General features: G+C 25.8%; 3 protein-coding genes across 3 annotated transcripts in view; 2 read left to right on the top strand and 1 right to left on the bottom strand.

Annotated features, from left to right (window-relative positions):
- The window catches only part of LOC122852876 (diphthine methyltransferase), a 22,751-nt gene that overhangs the window by 4,209 nt on the left and 842 nt on the right, over positions 1 to 17,700 (bottom strand). The window contains exons 2-9 of the mRNA XM_044152969.1: positions 14,382 to 14,599; positions 13,857 to 14,109; positions 13,572 to 13,784; positions 8,093 to 8,383; positions 6,359 to 6,470; positions 3,040 to 3,424; positions 2,225 to 2,340; positions 1,635 to 1,802 (exon numbers count right to left, since the gene is read on the bottom strand). Of these exons, the coding sequence (XP_044008904.1) occupies positions 1,635 to 1,798 (164 nt within the window). The 5' untranslated portion in view covers positions 1,799 to 1,802; positions 2,225 to 2,340; positions 3,040 to 3,424; ... (3 more) ...; positions 13,857 to 14,109; positions 14,382 to 14,599. The remainder of the gene's footprint in view (positions 1 to 1,634; positions 1,803 to 2,224; positions 2,341 to 3,039; positions 3,425 to 6,358; positions 6,471 to 8,092; positions 8,384 to 13,571; positions 13,785 to 13,856; positions 14,110 to 14,381; positions 14,600 to 17,700) is intronic.
- Positions 3,320 to 15,731, top strand: LOC122851053. The gene is made up of 13 exons (XM_044150104.1): positions 3,320 to 3,430; positions 3,978 to 4,121; positions 5,790 to 5,935; positions 6,629 to 6,801; positions 7,154 to 7,547; positions 7,621 to 7,791; positions 7,878 to 8,041; positions 8,125 to 8,375; positions 8,449 to 8,954; positions 9,001 to 9,029; positions 9,065 to 12,848; positions 12,926 to 13,000; positions 13,076 to 15,731. The coding sequence occupies exons 1-13, from the start codon at positions 3,373 to 3,375 to the stop codon at positions 14,267 to 14,269; spliced, it is 7,089 nt and encodes a 2,362-aa protein (XP_044006039.1). The 5' UTR covers positions 3,320 to 3,372; the 3' UTR covers positions 14,270 to 15,731.
- The window catches only part of LOC122852877, a 3,437-nt gene continuing 2,608 nt past the window's right edge, over positions 16,872 to 17,700 (top strand). Inside the window, exon 1 of the mRNA XM_044152971.1 lies at positions 16,872 to 17,101. The gene's annotated coding sequence lies outside the window, so the exon portion shown is untranslated. The remainder of the gene's footprint in view (positions 17,102 to 17,700) is intronic.

Consider the following 17,700-nt stretch of genomic DNA (forward strand, 5'->3'; position numbering starts at 1 on the left):
TTTTATGAAAACGTCAACATGCTCCAGTGTATGTATATCGATTTAAAAGGGAAAGCATGTCCTCGGGCTTTCATGATTCTGGACAGTGTATCTTGGATAACACTGGAATTGCCACAGGGCTTTTTTATATATTTTCAAATTCAAACTCCACCCACTTGTCGTTATTGCAAATAATATTTTTTAAATATTTTAAATACAAAAATAAATAAATAAATAAATAAAATATGTTTTTTAAAATTTGAAATATATAACACTGTTAAACAATGAATTTATAAAAACATAAATAATAATTTTAATTAAATAATATAATAATTTCATAATGACTGATAATAAATCTTTTTTAAATAATTTTACATTATATAATTCTATCAAATTTATTTATTTATTTATTTATTAAATTAAGTTGGTCAAACTAGTTCATCTAATTTTACAGCTCTACTTGTATACCATAATTTATTTTTATTTATTTATTATTGTTGACAATAAAAACTTGATTTTTAACCGTGGAAAAATTACGAAGGGTAAGTGTACACGTAGAAAAATCTATTAATCAAACAAATTGTTCAAGGTTCATGACAGAAAGACACAATAATTCCTTTTTCATAAGAAAAAAAAAAAAATAGAAAAAAGTGTGATATAACATAAAATTTAGAATTTAAAATGTATTTTAATTGTTTTTTTTTTTATATCATTCAACAATTCATTGCATCAACAATTTAATTTTCGAAATTTTATTTGCAATTTTTATTACTATCATTATTTATCGAAAAAATAATTTATTTATTTTTATATGAGAATTAATTTTGTTGTTTATTTATCATATCAAGGATGTGAGATGATAATATAAATATATTTCCGACTGATTAATATTTATGATGTCCTTGTTATGTCTGATTTTTTTATTTTGATTTTGTATACTATTATTTACTTTTTTTTTGGGAAATAATAACATCGAATTTATTAGCCAACGTCGATAAATGAATATGACTTTGACGAATTACCTCCGGATTCAAATGAAAGGATAATATTATTCTCAACTTTTCTATAATTTTAAATTCTTTTTTTTTATTCGAAATAAACGCATGTTATTATAATCCGCATGCTATAATATTTATTTAAAAAAAAAATAAAAATAATATCATTATAATATTATTGACTATTGAAATTTTCACATAATACTTTCTTGATTTTTTTTTTTATATTTATATATACAACGAGGACCAACGAATTTAATACCAAGGACTTTGTAAATTTAATTTTTTACTATTAAAAAAAATATATAATATCAAGTGAATAAAACTGATTAATCTTTAGAGAAAAAAAAATTAAAAAAAAAATTTAAAAACTAGAACAAAAGTATGTCCTGCGGGTAAATGGTGAAAGGGTTGTGACAAGTATCTTATATTTTTTAAAAATCTGATATAATACAGTCAAGTTTGTGTATACCAAACAATGATTGTCTATTTTTTTTTTTTTTTTGTTAAATTCAATTTGTTTTGATATGGAAAATTCGTGATATTCACATGAATGAAATAAAGCATTCGTTTGTCAGATTTTCATCATGTTGATAGAGAAAAAAAAAATGTAAAAATAAATAATATCATAAAATATGTCCCGAGGGAATTAAACATTACCTTTCCCCAATGAAAAAACATATTACATCTTGTGGATGTTGCTGCCGCCTCTGTATTATAACACCGTCACTATATTGCAGTAGTTTTATATTTATAATATGTATTTCATACCTCCAGGCAAATGAATTATCACTCCAATCATTTTTCCATACGTTAACCATCATGTATCTAAAAATATATAAAAATTTATCAATTCAATCTATCAAACAACTATTATCTTTATGATGATATATATTTTTTTCTTTGGCTTGTTTCCTTCTGTGTGCAGATTTTTGTCTTTCATATATAATTAATTTTTTCTTTTTAATAATACAATAAAAAAATGTTTGTCAATCTTGTAAATAAATTATTAAAAAACCAACTGAATTTTTTATGTATAGAAAATTAAAATCCAGGTAATTTGATTTCAAATATTTATTATGAAAAACTAAAATCCACGCATTGAAGACACGCCAACATTCGTGTTGAAATAAATAATAAAAAAAATAATAAATAATTGATAAATATTAATAATAATTTATCTTAAAATAAATATAATTAATTGATATAATTCATTAATCAAAAATTAATTAAAAAAATATAAATTTTACCTTTTGTTTGATTTGTCATAATCATTTTATAATATTTATTTATTCAATGATTTTTATTGATTATCATATGACATATTATTCCATATATATTCCCCAATAAATAAATATTTTTACATCTAAAAAAAATAATTATTTTATTAGTGACAAATTGTGTTTTCATAAGCAGTTTTTAAAGCAAAAAAAAAGCAGTAATTCTGGGTGGGATATGTGTCTTGAATAAAATTTAATTTATAAAAAAAAAAAATAAAAATACATTTAACTTGTTTGAATTGCAATTTGCACTTAATTTTATAAAATCAATTGATATTTAATTCAAAGAATAACATTTAGAAAAATAAATAAATAAATATGATTAGAAAAAAATAAAATAAAAATAAATTGAGTGGCTTTTAAGGTTGTTATTAGTAACCTCGTCATCATCATTTTTATTCTATGACAATGACTATATAAAATAAATAATTAAATGCATTTCTTTATTTTCTTGTATGAAAAAAGGTACGAAATTTACTTTCTACTTATGATATTTATATATCAAAAATTCATGAGTATATATTATTATATAAAAAATAATGTTGTTGTCCTTCATCGGTACCATCAAGGGACACCTCATACTGCCTCATGCAAGATGCCCCCATTGGCATTTTTTTTTTTTTTAATTTTATTTATGGAGGATATTTCTTGAGGCTGTTTAAAATTAAGTGAGAACTTAAACTGGGCCATGGACCCATGCACATTCATTGTCTCCCACCCTTTATATCATCACATGTAATTTTTTTTTTCTTAAATTTATTTTTTATTTTTCTTCAGGAACTCACATTAATAGTATTTGACTTTTTAAGTGTTAACTTGTACTTCCAAATTGTACATTTACACGTAATAATACTTTTTTTATTTTTCATCAGTATTGGTGCATCATTCGTCTGGTCTTTTTAACTTGGTGAGCAAACTTTTCCAACGAGGGTCCAGTACGTATCGTGCACTCTTACTCAAAGCAGCAAATTGCTGGCTGATCAATTAAACAGTTTAATAGTTTTTTTTTTTTTTTTTTAATTCCTTGTTGTTTTAATTTATAAGTGAACATTTTTTTAGTAATAGTTTCTTGATTTTTGTGTGAAGATTGAAGTGGATTATTCAGTGACAAAGTGAAGATGCAGGCACGGGTGTTACTACCCTTGTTGGGTTTATTTTCTCTTGGATTTGCTGAAAGTAAGTCATATTGTTATTAATAATTTTTTTATAAACAAATAATTTCTTTAAAATATAAACAAAAGAGAAAAAAATATCCATCAAGTGAAAATAAAAATAAGCTTTTATATATCTTTGTATAAATTACTTGTAATTGATTTCGTTTTTTTTTTTTCGTTTTTAAATAATTAAAAATATTGTGGAATAAGAAGGGTGAAAGAACATCATAATTCATTTAATTCACACTGGTTATTATTTTGTAAAAAATTTTCAAGCTATAATTATGAGATGATCTGTAATTTATTTTTCAATTATTAACAACATTTTATTGCAAAATATTGCTTGTTATTCGTTTAAATGTTTTGACTGTAAATAAGAGGATAATTAAGTGACTATGCAAACGATTATAATAGAAGCTTGTAGTTAAAAATTCTCAGAATAATTAATAATATAAATGTTAGTGAATGATTATGATTATTTAATATTTATGAATGTTTACATATTTAATTATACCTTTATGTTATGATAACTAATTTATCATTATTTTTTTTAATTGTTTTTTTTTTAGTATGCACAAGACAAAATACATCACCAGGAAAAGAAATACTGTGTTATACATCAACAGATAATATTGAAAATTTAAAAAATAATATTTGTAAATGTACAACCCTTGTTCATCATGGTCATGATATTAAAAATTTATCAATTACTCGTAAGTATATATTTAATTTTTTAAATAATAATTATTTTTCAAGGCTAAATTATTATTATTTTTATGTGAAAATATTTATGGCTTTTATTGTTATTATCCTTGGACTTGGAATTATGAAAAATTATATTTTCAAGATGTACGTAATCAGTTAATCACCCAACAACAATACATACTCATAAATAATTAATTTTCTTTTTTTTCTAATATTTGTTTTATGAGTTTTAATAAATTATTTACTGTAATTAAAAAAAAGAAATATGACAGTTATATCTTTAATATAAAGATATATTTTTACCGGAAAAATAAAAATAAAAATATTTAGTATGTTATAACAGTCTTATTAATTTTTAAAAAATTTTTTATCTGAAAGTAAAATGCAAGAGCGTCGTAACAAAGCCTGATCTCCAATTACAGTGTAATTTTTTTTTTCCTTTATTTTGGGTGTGTACACGCACGATAAGCGAAAGTTCAGTTTCGCGATCTTCATGTTCATCACGAAACAAAAAAAAAATCATCCATTTTTGGATTACATTTAATACATTTTCCGGCAAAATTAATTAATAAGATTTAAAATTTTTTTTTCAACTTGCTAAATGTATTTTCATGATTATCAAATGAGCTTTTATCTAATAAATATTTATTATCTATATAAAAAATAAATTACTTTCGCTTTCAATAAGACATTGTAAATTTCATTTCCAAGATTCTCAAAAGGAATTTTATTTGTTTTTTATTTATATAAATAAACAATTATTGCATAAATAGATTTAGTTGACAATAAAAATAATATGTATGAGTTTGTCATCTCAATTTAATGGAGATATTGTTGCGAAATTCACCTGCCACACCCAAACAGGATCAAAGAAAAAGCGATATAATAATATGAAGACTTGAGAATACTTTTTACTTTTATTTTCACAATATATTTTTCTTTATATAGTAATAGAAATAATAGATAAAAAAAAAAATAACAATTACAATCGAATAAAAAAATAAAAGTTATTTTTCGAAACTTTAATTATTTGATATAATTATTTATTTATTATTTATATTATTTAACAAAGAATTTGTCCTTAACCGCGGACTATTAAGCCTCAATATAAAAATGGTGATTTAGACCACATTTGTGTTGATAATGTTTCGAATGATGCTAATATGACATGACACGAGGTCATCGTTTCACTTAATCTAGCTCGTAATCTCATTTTAATGTACATGATGAATAAATCAAAACAATTATATACAACTATGCCCATGGATAATGGATATTTAAAAAAAAAAAAATATATATAAATAACAAAAACAACATGACGACATTGAACTCGAAAATATAATCGTTTTTGTAAATCATTGAACAGACTAATTGAAGAATTTATTTATCTAAATATACTACTACTACTTTTTTTTTTTTTTTTTATTATTATTGAATAATCAGACATCTAAATTTGTCTTTAAGAGTCAAGACAAATAGTCACCATGACATTTGCACAATACAGCTTTGATTTATTAATAATATTTTATCACTTTAATTAGTGTAAATTATGTTATTTTGTTTTTATTTTTTAAATATTAATTTTTTTTATAAATGTGTCAAGATTGTATATATAAAAAATGACAATGAAAAAATTAATATTTATTATTAATTAATTATTTATATTATATTTTCAGATATTCAAAAATTAAAAAATTATTTTATTAATTTTAATCCATTTATACAATTTGTAATTGGTATAAATGATGTTGATGGTAGACTTAAAATATCAGCAATAAAAAGACAAGAAGCAATTGCAAAAATATCAACAATTTTCAATGAGGTAATTAAAAAAAAATTCTTGACTATTAAATATAATAGGTTTTCGAAAAAAAATTTAAAAAACAACAACCGTTTATTTTTTTTTTTTTTTTTAAACTTAAATATTTGTTGTAAAAAAAAAAAAAATAAATAAAAATTCAAACGATTTATGATCTGGAAATTTTTGTTATCAATTACATTAAATTACGTAATACTTGAAAAAATAAATAAATAAATATTAATTTATATTATTGTTTGATATTTTTTAAATAATAAAAAAATTATTCATCTTGGATTTATTTAAATGACGATTAAATTTTTTTCAATTTTAAAATCAACAAATTAAAAAAATAAAAGTACTTTTTAATTGATAAAATATATAGAAAGTTTAGATAAAATAATATATAAATTAAGAGGTTCAAATATAATAATGAATAATGATTACCTGAGGCTGTTGATCAGTTGATGCTTCTGGTCTATCCAAGTGAGCGTGCGAATGAGAATGTATACATATGGATAAGTGTTTGTACAAAGTCATTCATCAAACCATAAACCACCTGAAAATTAAATATAATTATTATTAATAATACATCAATGATATGGTCATTATAACTTTCCATTTATCAATTTTTATTTATTTATTAAATACATCTATTACTTGGACAAATATATATCTAATAAAATAAACATAAATAAATTTTAATTACTCTGCAAGGTTGATGGTATCGAGTTAAACATGACAGCTGGATCAAAAGAAAGATTAGTACATTTTGTAAAAGGGCTAAAAGATGAAATGATAAGAAAATCAAATGAAAAAAGAATATTCATTTTACTTCCATCAGCAGCTGAACAACTTGCCAAACAATATGACATCAAAGAATTATCAAAGTAAGTCAAATTAATTATGCAATTATGGTGTAAGAAAAAAAAAAGGATAGAAATTTTTTTGGTTCAATTACGATTTCACGTTCGATTAGATGATTCAAATTGCTTCTGTTTTTTTTTTGTTGTCCTTGAGCCAAATGTCAACGGAACAACAACCAGTTTGCAAAACAGGAGGCTTGTTATAACCCAATATGGAATTTGTTAGTTTGACTCAATTAAATCATATCAATCAACAACTACTCATCATATTTTTTTTCGTTATTAATATTAATTTAATGATATTATTAATTTTTTTTTTTTGCAATTCATAGGAATTTGTATCAGTTACATAATTCATTTGATAATTTAATTACAGATACACTGATTTATTTACATTATCAACTCATTATTTAATGGATAAAGAAGATTTAAATAGAACTTTTCATCCATCAAGATTAATGGGATTATTTGATATGTTAAATACTGATAGTTTGGTTGATCTTGTTCATGGTCTTGGTGCTGATAAAAGTAAAATAATTATATCATTACCAGCAAGTGTTTTTAAATTTTCATTAAAATATGAAAATGATAATACACCAAGGGCTTTAACTGATAATGATAAACCAGTTATTATTGATAGAAATATTTTTTGTGATAATATGAAAGAAGGAGAATGGACCATTGAAAGAGATGAAGATTTAACAGCACCTTATGCATTTAAAAATAAAACATGGATTGCATTTGAAGATGAAATATCAACTGGAATTAAGGTTTATATTTTTGTTAATTAACAATTATTAATTGTTATTATTATTTTAATTTAAATTACTTGATTAATTTTAGGGAAAATATGTGATACTTCGTAATCTTGCTGGATTAGCTATTCGTGATATTGAAAATGATGTTACAAATAATTGTGGTAAAACAATAACTGAAGAAGTTTATCATTCTTTTAGCAATAACAAGAGAAAAACACGTCAAGCTGTTTTGACATCATTGCACAATGATATCTATGTAAGTTTAAGAAAAAAAAATAAAATTGCTTTATTCATTTTAAATTGTAACAATAATTTTTTTTGTTAATTTTATACACAACATAGTATCCAGAAGAAAATTCTTATCCCAATACTGTTAAATCATCAAATTATCGAATAAATCGTGTGGTTGATACTGAGGGAAAAATTCATGCTATTAGAGAAAATACTCAGACCGAATTTTCTTGTGCGTCTCAAGGATATTTTGTTCATCCAAAAAGTTGCAACAGGTTAATTTATAAAAAATTAAATCAATAATTAAAATGAATAATATAATTTACCTGTTGTTTTTATTTTTTTTTTTTCAATAAAGATTCTATCGTTGTGTTAAATTCAATCAAGCAGTTGATGAATACAGTGTATTTGAATTTGATTGTCCAGCTGGTTTAGCATTTGATGAGCGTACTGATGTTTGTGTTTGGCCTGGTTCTTTATCAGAAGGATCACCATGCCCTGGAAGTCCAGAAATTGCTCCATCAAGTGCTCGTCGTTTCCGTTGTCCTGGAGCTGGTTACTATGCTGATCCAGAAAATTGTAGATGGTTCTTTGCTTGCATGGATCTTGGTAATTTTCTAAAAATTAAAAAAAATAAAAATATTAACATAAATAATTGTAAAAAAAATATATTTTAATATAGGTCAAGATGAAATGATGTCATATGAATTTAGATGTCCATATGGACTTGTATTTGACGAAGAAAAATTAGCTTGTGAATGGCCATGGTTGGTGCCAAAATGTGGTGGTACAAATTATGAAAAAAATTATGGTGGACAAGGTGTATCTACACAAGGAGGATATAATGGTGGTTACGATGGAAATTCACAAGGTAGTTGGCAAGGAAATGATCAGAGTGGTAATAATGGAAATACTCAAAATGGTTGGAATACAGCTGGAGGAAGTGGTTATGATGGAAACTCACAAAGCAGTTGGGGAGGAAATAATCAGGATGAATGGAGTGCAGAAGGAGGAGGTGGTTATGATGGAAATTCAGAGGGTAGCTGGCAAGGAAGTGACCAAAGTGGTAATGATGGAAATTCTCAAAATGGTTGGAGTGCAACTGGAGTAGGTGGTTATGATGGAAATTCACAGGGTACTTGGGGAGGAAATAATCAAAATGGTTATGATGGAAATTCACAGGGTACTTGGGGAACAAAGGGATGTGCAGTGGTAATGGATGGCTTACAGGTACTGGGGAGGAAATAATCAAAAATATGGAAAGCAGGAGGATGGATGGAAGGAGAGATGGAGTGAGATTATCTTCCAGCTGTTCATACAACTAGCCATGGATATAATACTGAATACACCTCAACAACTCAAATCTATGTACCAAATTATACATCTCCTCGAACCAAAGTACCAGAATATACAACACCTCGAACCAATGTACCAAAATATACAACACCTCGAACCTATGTACCAAATTATACATCACCTCGAACCGAAGTACCAGAATATACAACACCTCGAACCGATGTACCAAAATATACAACGCCTCGAACTGATGTACCAGAGTATACAACAACTCGAACCTATGAACCAAAATATACAACACCTCGAACCTATGTACCAAATTATACATCACCTCAGACCGAAGTACCAAAATATACAACACCTCGAACTGATGTACCAAAATATACAACGCCTCGAAATGATGTACCAAAATACACAACACCTAGAACCTATGTACCAAATTATACATCACCTCGAACCGAAGTACCAAAATATACAACACCTCAAAATAATGTACCAGAGTATACAACACCTCGAACCTATGTACCAAATTATACATCACCTCGAACTGAAGTACCAGAATATACAACACCTCGAAATGAAGTACCAGAATATACAACACCTCGAAATGATGTACCAGAGTATACAACACCTCGAACCTATGAACCAAAATATACAACACCTGATGACACGAAAACTCCCAGTTATCAAACTGAGTATGTTAATAAACCCATAACTGTGCCACAAACTTATCAAACACCAGTACCAGCTGGAGATATTGGAACAATTATTTATGCTGATAAATCTGCAACTGTGCCACAATCTTATCAAACACCAGTACCAGTTGAAGATATTGGAACAATTATTTACGCTGATAAAGCTGCAACTTTAGGCTATCAAAATGATAATAGAGGAGTAACTAATCAAGCTAGCACAAATTACAATAGAGCAAACACTGGCTCAACTCCTATCTACGATAATACTAATGATTATAAAACAAATACAGCATCTCAAGGATCAATATCCACTCTTGGTTACACATCAACAGATGAATATGTATTTACAGAAAGTGGATCAACTTCAGGTGAATTTAAAACAACAAACAATGGTGTAACACAATCACAAACAATTGCAACAGTAAATAATCAAGAAGAAAATATTGTAAAACGTGTAAAACCTCCAGTTTATGTACAATCACAACCTGGTACATCTGGTTCTGTTTTTACCAATGGTGTTAGAACAATTTATGACAGTACAGCAGTACCACAAACAGCAATTTATGACAATCCAGCAGTAACATCATCAATTGGATATAAAAATAAAATATCATCAGTAACACCACTTGTTGTTGTAACTGGTCAAACTGGTAATAATTATTATCCAAATAATGCTGGTCAAACAACTCAATTTTCAATTGGTCAAACTGGTGTTACTCAAGTGTCCTCGGTAACTGAAAGTGGTAATCAATATTATACAAATCAAGCTGGACAAGGTACATATTCTCAAGGTACATCTCAAGGACAAACATATCAACCAAGTACAGCAATAGCTCTTGATGAAACTACTTATTACAAAAATCAAGCTGAAGGTTTATCTGGCGGATCAATTGCAACAAATAATCAAGATCGTTTTAGTACACCAGCATCAGAAATTATTTCTGGCAATTATGTATATAATAATCAAGCTGAAAATAATGCACTATCTGTAAATAATGTAAATTATTCATCAAAAATTACTAGTGGCAATGAGTATTATAAAAATCAAGCAGGTAATACTCATGAAAATGGTACAATTAATTCATCAAATAAAAATAATGGATATAAAATTAATGAGTACTATGATAATGGTGGTCGTGGAACAATAAGATATAATAATGGTTTAGTATCACATAAATATACTGAAAATGATGCACAAAAAAATCATGGTTTTTCAGGTTTTAGTAAAGAATATCAAGGAAGTCAAATTCAAGCATTTACACCACCTGCTAATTTAGAAAATGCATATACAAAAGAAGGATTTACTAAAACTGGTCCAACTAAAACTGGAATAACAACTGCTCAAGTTAGTGGTAGTGGTACATATGTTGCTGGTGCATTTGTTCGTCCAACACCACCAGAAACAAATATTGGTGAAAATGCATTTGCAACAAATAATAGAACGTTATTAAATTCTAATAATGCATATGATGGATCAACAAGAACAACAATTAATGATAAAAAAAATTCTGGTTATCAATATGAAAATCCAATTTTAACAATTAAAAATCAATATGATGAATTAACATCTGGATATAAATACAATAAACCATCAATTGAATTTAATACTGGACCAATATTAGTTGCTGATAAAAATATAAATCCAAAATTGAATATACAAGTTTATAATTCACCAATTAATGTACCAGTTGCTCCGAAGACAACATCACCGGCTGTTGTTAATACTAGCTTTTACAATAAACCAACAGTAACTATTTCAGATAACAGACCTTTCTCTGTGATGAAAAATAATAATAATAAACCAACTGGTATACCGACTGTACAACCACTTGGCTATACTACAAATGAACTTGCTGAATATCAAACAACAGTGTATACTGCAGCAAGAGTTCCAACTGCTGTTTCTACAGTGAGACCAGTCATTGACAATGGATATAAAACTATTGTATCATCAACATCAATTCCTGTTACAATTCAAACTGTATCAAATATTAATTATGATTTAAAAAAAGGATATAATTATGAAAAACCTCAAGGATATAATTATGAAAAACCAAATGAATCATTTCGTGAAGAGGTAACATCAACACATAATTATCAAACACATAATCATGAATCTACAACAATAAATGAAGATGATGCTGAAATATATATTGATGAAAAACCTGATGAAGGATCATATGGTGAAAAAGAAATTACTGCTAAACCAACTACAGTTACTTATCGACCTTACAATAAATATGAAACAACTACATCAAATAAAGTTTCAACTGGTGGATATAATTATGATAAACCACCACAAGGATATCGATATGATAAACCTAAAGGACCTTTTAACGAAGGACAATCAACTAATCCTCCTCGTCAATATACAACGACAATGGCAAATAAAGTTGTAACAAGTGGATATAATTATGAAAAACCTAATAAAGGATATAATTATGATAAACCAGCAAAAGAATATTTTGATGAAAAGAAAGTAACATCAAAACCATTAATTATTTATCCTTTAAATAAATATGAAAGTACTGTAACCAGTCAAGATGTTACTGAAGACTATAATTATGACAAACCCAATGGATATAATTATCAAAAACCACAAGGATATAATTACGAAAAACCAAAAGAATCATATCGAGAAGAAGAAAAAGAGTTTATAACAATAAAACCCATTCAACCTACTTATGAAACAACAACAACTGATCAAGATGAAACTGAAATATATATTGATGAAAAACTTGAAGAAGGATCTTATGGTGAAAAAGAAATAACTGTAACTGCTAGACCAACAACAGTTACTTATCAACCTCAATATGAAAAAACTACAACAAATAAAGTATCAACTGATGGATATAATTATGATAAACCACAAGGATATAATTATGATAAACCTAAAAAACCTTTTAACGAAGGATTATCAACTGCAAGACCACCACCAGTAGTTACTTATCATCCACAAAAATATGATACAACTCAAGGATATACATATGAAAAACCTCAAGGTACTTTTGGTGAAAAAATTCCATCAAAATCAATGAGTTATGAGAATGCTGAATTGTACGAAGAGCCAACAGTCACCATCAAGCCAAAAGTAAATTAACTAAAAGAATTTCTCTGTCTATTTTTTTTGTTTATATACAATAGCTAATTTTTTTTTTTCTGTTATAGGTTTATCAAAGACCATCGACAACAATAACACCAGATAAATCAAATGAAGAAGTTGCTATTACAATTAAAATTCCAGTAAGCAATGAACATAAATTTTCATTTGTAAAATTAAACTAATTGCAATAAATATCTATTATCTATTTTTTTCAGTTATATAAAAATCCTTCAATAACAACAACAATACCAACAACTCGCGTGACATACAAAGCACCATTCCAGATCGATGATTCGAATGACATTCCCACTCAACGCCCAGTCATCTCTAAAGATGAATCTTCAGGATATAATTATCCGCGGCCAAGCATTAAATTTGTGACAACCCCAGCTCCATCAATCATGTACTCAACCATGCAATCATCTGATTCAAGAGTATCTCCATTAAATCCATCAATTTCACGAGACAGACTAGTGAATAACAATAATAATAATAGAGGTAATTCAAGATTTACTTCATCACAAGAAGAACAACAAAATTATTCCAAACAAACAGCTTTAAATTATTCACAATTAAAAAATGAACAATCAGATAAAATTGCTAATAATCAACGAATTAGTTTTACAACTCAACAACCAGCAATAACAACATATTCTGGTAATTTTCAAAAACAAGAATCAAAATTAAATAATATAAAACAAATTGACAAACCTAAATCACGTGGTAAAGTTGTTGTTAAATACAGTGATCTACATCCTGTTTTACTTGGTAAACTTGGTGGTGAATGTATATGTAAATCAGATCCATTTGCTGATTTTAGATCAAATAAACCATTATTAATTGAATCATCAAAAGGAAAAATTGATTTAAGAAATTATGATGAAACAGATGTTTATGTTGATCTTGAATCAAGTGAAGAAACAACTGAAAAAAATATAAAACCATTAGATAAAATTAAATTATCAAATAGCGCATTTAATATTGAAATAAACAGACCATCAATAACATCAACAACAACATCATCACCACTTCGTATATCAGCAAGTGATATTGAAGCAAGTGCATCATCAACAAATGGTCAAATTTCATTACGTACTGGTAAAAGTCTTGGTCAAAAAATGTCAAGAAAAACACAAAAATCATCATCATCAGAAGATTATGTTTATTCAGATGATATTGGTGTACTTGAATTAACACCAGGTGGTCGTGCTGAATGTGCTCGTCCTGGTTTATTCCGTCATCCAAAATTCTGTAATAAATTTTACATATGTCATTGGGATCAATGGAAGAAAAAATTTACTTTACATGTATTTAATTGTCCAATTCATTTGACATTTGATAGACAAGCTGGTGCATGCAATTGGCCAACAAATGGTCCAACTTGTCAGGATAACACTCTACTTGTTTAAATTATTTAAATTAATTATTATATCATTAATGACAAAGTTATAAAACTTGTTCAATTTTATTTTATATAAAAAAACAGGTCAAACTGGTTGTTTTATACTTTGTCGTACTCACCAGAAAAAAAAAAAATTCATTTTACTAAATTTTTTTCGTTTATAATACGTGGGTATTGTGAACTGAATTTATTATATTATTTTTTTTTTCATTCAAGTAGCGCGAAAGCGCGTCATACTGTCATGTACAAGTGAAAGTAGTCAATCGAAATCATCGATCCATATCCATTGGCTCGTTCTTGTTCATTGCAAACGCCTCTCTCGCCATAAGTTTAACTACTGAAAAAAAAAAAATAAATAATAAAGTTTTTCATAATTATAGAAATTTTGTAAATATAAAACGTCTTTATTTTGTCGACAAATATATTTATCCTATCATTTTAAAAATTGATAATTTATACTCTCATTATTTATATCAATTTTAAAATTCAATTTATAATTTTTTTTCAATTTCGTTTTTTTTGTGGTTTATTAATTAGACTATGACTTCAGTTAAACAAATAAAATAAATATAATTATACAGTGTTGATGTACAAAGTGTCAATTACAATCTAGTACATGACCAATACCATCTTGGGTAATACAACACATATACTTTCATTTATATACATAGGCAAAGTAATCGAGCCAAAGGCGAGGTCTCTACACACCATCGAAAAAAAAAATAAGAAAAAAATAAAACTTGTGGCTTCAAATCATTAAGCAAAACTCGTCCGGTAACAACGTCAAAGTCTATTAAATTTTTAAAAAAATAAACTTAATGTTAATTTTCATCTTGTTTTTTATTTTGCAATAAACAATAAAAAAATAAAATGCAATTTAAGCAATAATAATTTGCTTCAAGATAAACAAATATTATTTAAAATACAATGTCATTCAACCAAGTGTATAATTATCGACAATCAGAAAAAAAAATAAATATTTATAATGATAATTTTTTTTTTTAAAATACCAACACAATATAAAACCACAATGTTTTTTTTTTTTTTTTAATAGGTCATCGAATGCTCGAGGGAAGATCAGAGTTCAACAACAGTGCGTTAGCATATAAAGAAAGTATTTTATAATTTTTAGGTCATTTCACAATGAATTAAATGTTTATATAAAAAAAAAAATAACTATCATTAATCATAGACTTGACTTGCCAAAATTTATTAACAATAATAATGAAAAATTAAATAAATATATTGTAGAAATAAGATTGTTGAGATGACACTAATTTGTCGTTGTCGTTACTAGTTAAAACAACCAAAATGATTAATATCTAACACATCTAATATAAGACCTATATTGAATGACTAATATGTTCACTTTGCACATGCATCCAAAGTGTAAATTATCAACATGCTTAATAATTCAAATGTATCTTTGATTTAAGTGGGATTAAATTTTGATACTTGGCACACATTCATTGCGTATATATTATGTAAAAATAATGTCTTCCGGTTAATTTTTGCTTTGTAAAATAGAGAAAAAAAAATATAATTTAACAAAAAAAAAATTATTAAAATGAATTATAGAGTTTATAAAAATAATTAAATATCAAAAGTGTGTCATTAAAAACGAGTGGAGAATAATGACCTACTCAAGTTATTTATTTTAAAAAATTTTTTCATTGATATTGGTAAATTGGAAAAAGGGAAAGGTTCAAGGGAATTTAAAAAAAAATTTAAATAGTAAAACAGTTAATCATTTTGAAATTTAAAAATCAAATTTCATTTAAAAATGTCAATTGAATAATTCAAAGAAAAAAAAAGTTGAATATAAATTTGTTTTTTTCATTTCAGAGTAAAATTTTTTTGAGGTAAATTTTTGAATAAATAAAATAAATAAAATAAATAAAAATTAATGAAATTAAGTATATATGACATGAACATGTTTGAACTCGATTTCCAGAATGAATTTTGAATTTAGAAAAAAAAAAAATATATAAAAAAAAATGTTCATTTTTTGTTGGCTCTTGTTAAATTATACTCGTTGCGAAATTATAATGATTTTAACTTGTCGTCCTGGGTTGGACAACGGTGGTAACTAGGCGAGCACATACGCATTAACGCAAGAGATTTATTAATTTGACATACGGTTTTGCTCTATTAATAAAATATACAATTTCTGGATTTTAATAATTCACATTTGGTACCTAAATATTGAATATTATTTCAATATTTCTTTCATCTTAATTCAAATTGATTACCTTCTTTTATTTTAATTTTAATTCAACTGTTATATATTTTATTCAATAAATAATAATATCAACAAATATAAATCATAGCTTAATTTTATACTATCATTTTTTCAACTTGAATAATATATATATTTTTTTTTTTTTTATAAAATTGTTTTAGTAAAAGTTTGCCAATTCAATGTGTTTCCAAGAACACAGTTACTACTGCTTTTTTCTAAATGATTTTTTTTATACATTATTTTTATATTTCTAGTTTAATTTTTAATTTGATAGATAGTAAATTGTTGAGAGATGTAAGAGGGGGGAAGTCAAAGAGTTGATGGAGTGTATTTAGAGTAGGAGTGTAATGTGGTTAAATTAAAGAAAGAGAAAACCGAGAGTGTAGAGAGCAGGTAGTCTATGTTGTTGGCTCTCGAAAGTGATATAAAGGCGAACATTAATATCGTCAAGCTTAACGCACCTGGTACTGCCGAGGAACAACATCAACCGGCTGGTACCACTAAGTACCGTCGGTGATCTCGGCAGTATTATTATTTTATTTTTATTTTATTTTTTTTAAATTGTTTCACATCAATTATCATCATCATCATCATCATGTAAGTAAATTTGTTTCTAAATTATTTAAAATTATTGTTGTTTTTACGTTTGTGATATTAATACTGTGTTTTTTTTTTAATTATTATTAATATCAAAATAATTGAGAGAATATATATCATCTAATCTCATATCTAATTTCCATTTAAATAATTTTTTTTTTTACGTATAACGACACTAGTGATTTTCCATAATTACGTTATGTAAGCAAACAAGTTTTTTTTTGATATTTATATATATATATTTTTGTTATGATGATGGATCCATGTTGATAAATACAAGTTACGAAACATTTATTATGCTGATTAATCGTGTTTTAAAATTTGCACTTAATGTTTGTTGGACCCGAGTCCAAACTACCATGTAAAATATTATTTATTACAACTTTGATAATTTTATTTTTCAAATTATTAACGATATTCATTAAAGTGTTTAAATTTTTATCTATTTTTTTTATAGAATTTTTATTTATACAGTTGTAGTTTGGTTTTAACGTAAGCAACCTGTTTGTTGATTTGAAAAAGAAAAAAAAAAAAAGGTGTGCATTCTAATCTATCAAGTTTTTGCAATCGATTATAATTTATTTAAATTTTTTATCTTA

Source organism: Aphidius gifuensis, linkage group LG3 (assembly GCF_014905175.1).
Source record: "Aphidius gifuensis isolate YNYX2018 linkage group LG3, ASM1490517v1, whole genome shotgun sequence".
Lineage (NCBI taxonomy): Eukaryota > Metazoa > Arthropoda > Insecta > Hymenoptera > Braconidae > Aphidius > Aphidius gifuensis.

What these genes read in the sequence shown, in the direction of transcription:
- LOC122851053 (XM_044150104.1), top strand. Translation starts at nt 3,373, where the DNA reads ATGCAGGCACGGGTGTTACTACCCTTGTTGGGTTTATTTTCTCTTGGA. An exon ending in TATCAACAATTTTCAATGAG is followed by an intron (nt 5,936 to 6,628) that starts GTAATTAAAAAA and finishes TTACTCTGCAAG; the next exon opens with GTTGATGGTATCGAGTTAAA. An exon ending in AATAATCAAAAATATGGAAA is followed by an intron (nt 9,030 to 9,064) that starts GCAGGAGGATGG and finishes GATGGAGTGAGA; the next exon opens with TTATCTTCCAGCTGTTCATA.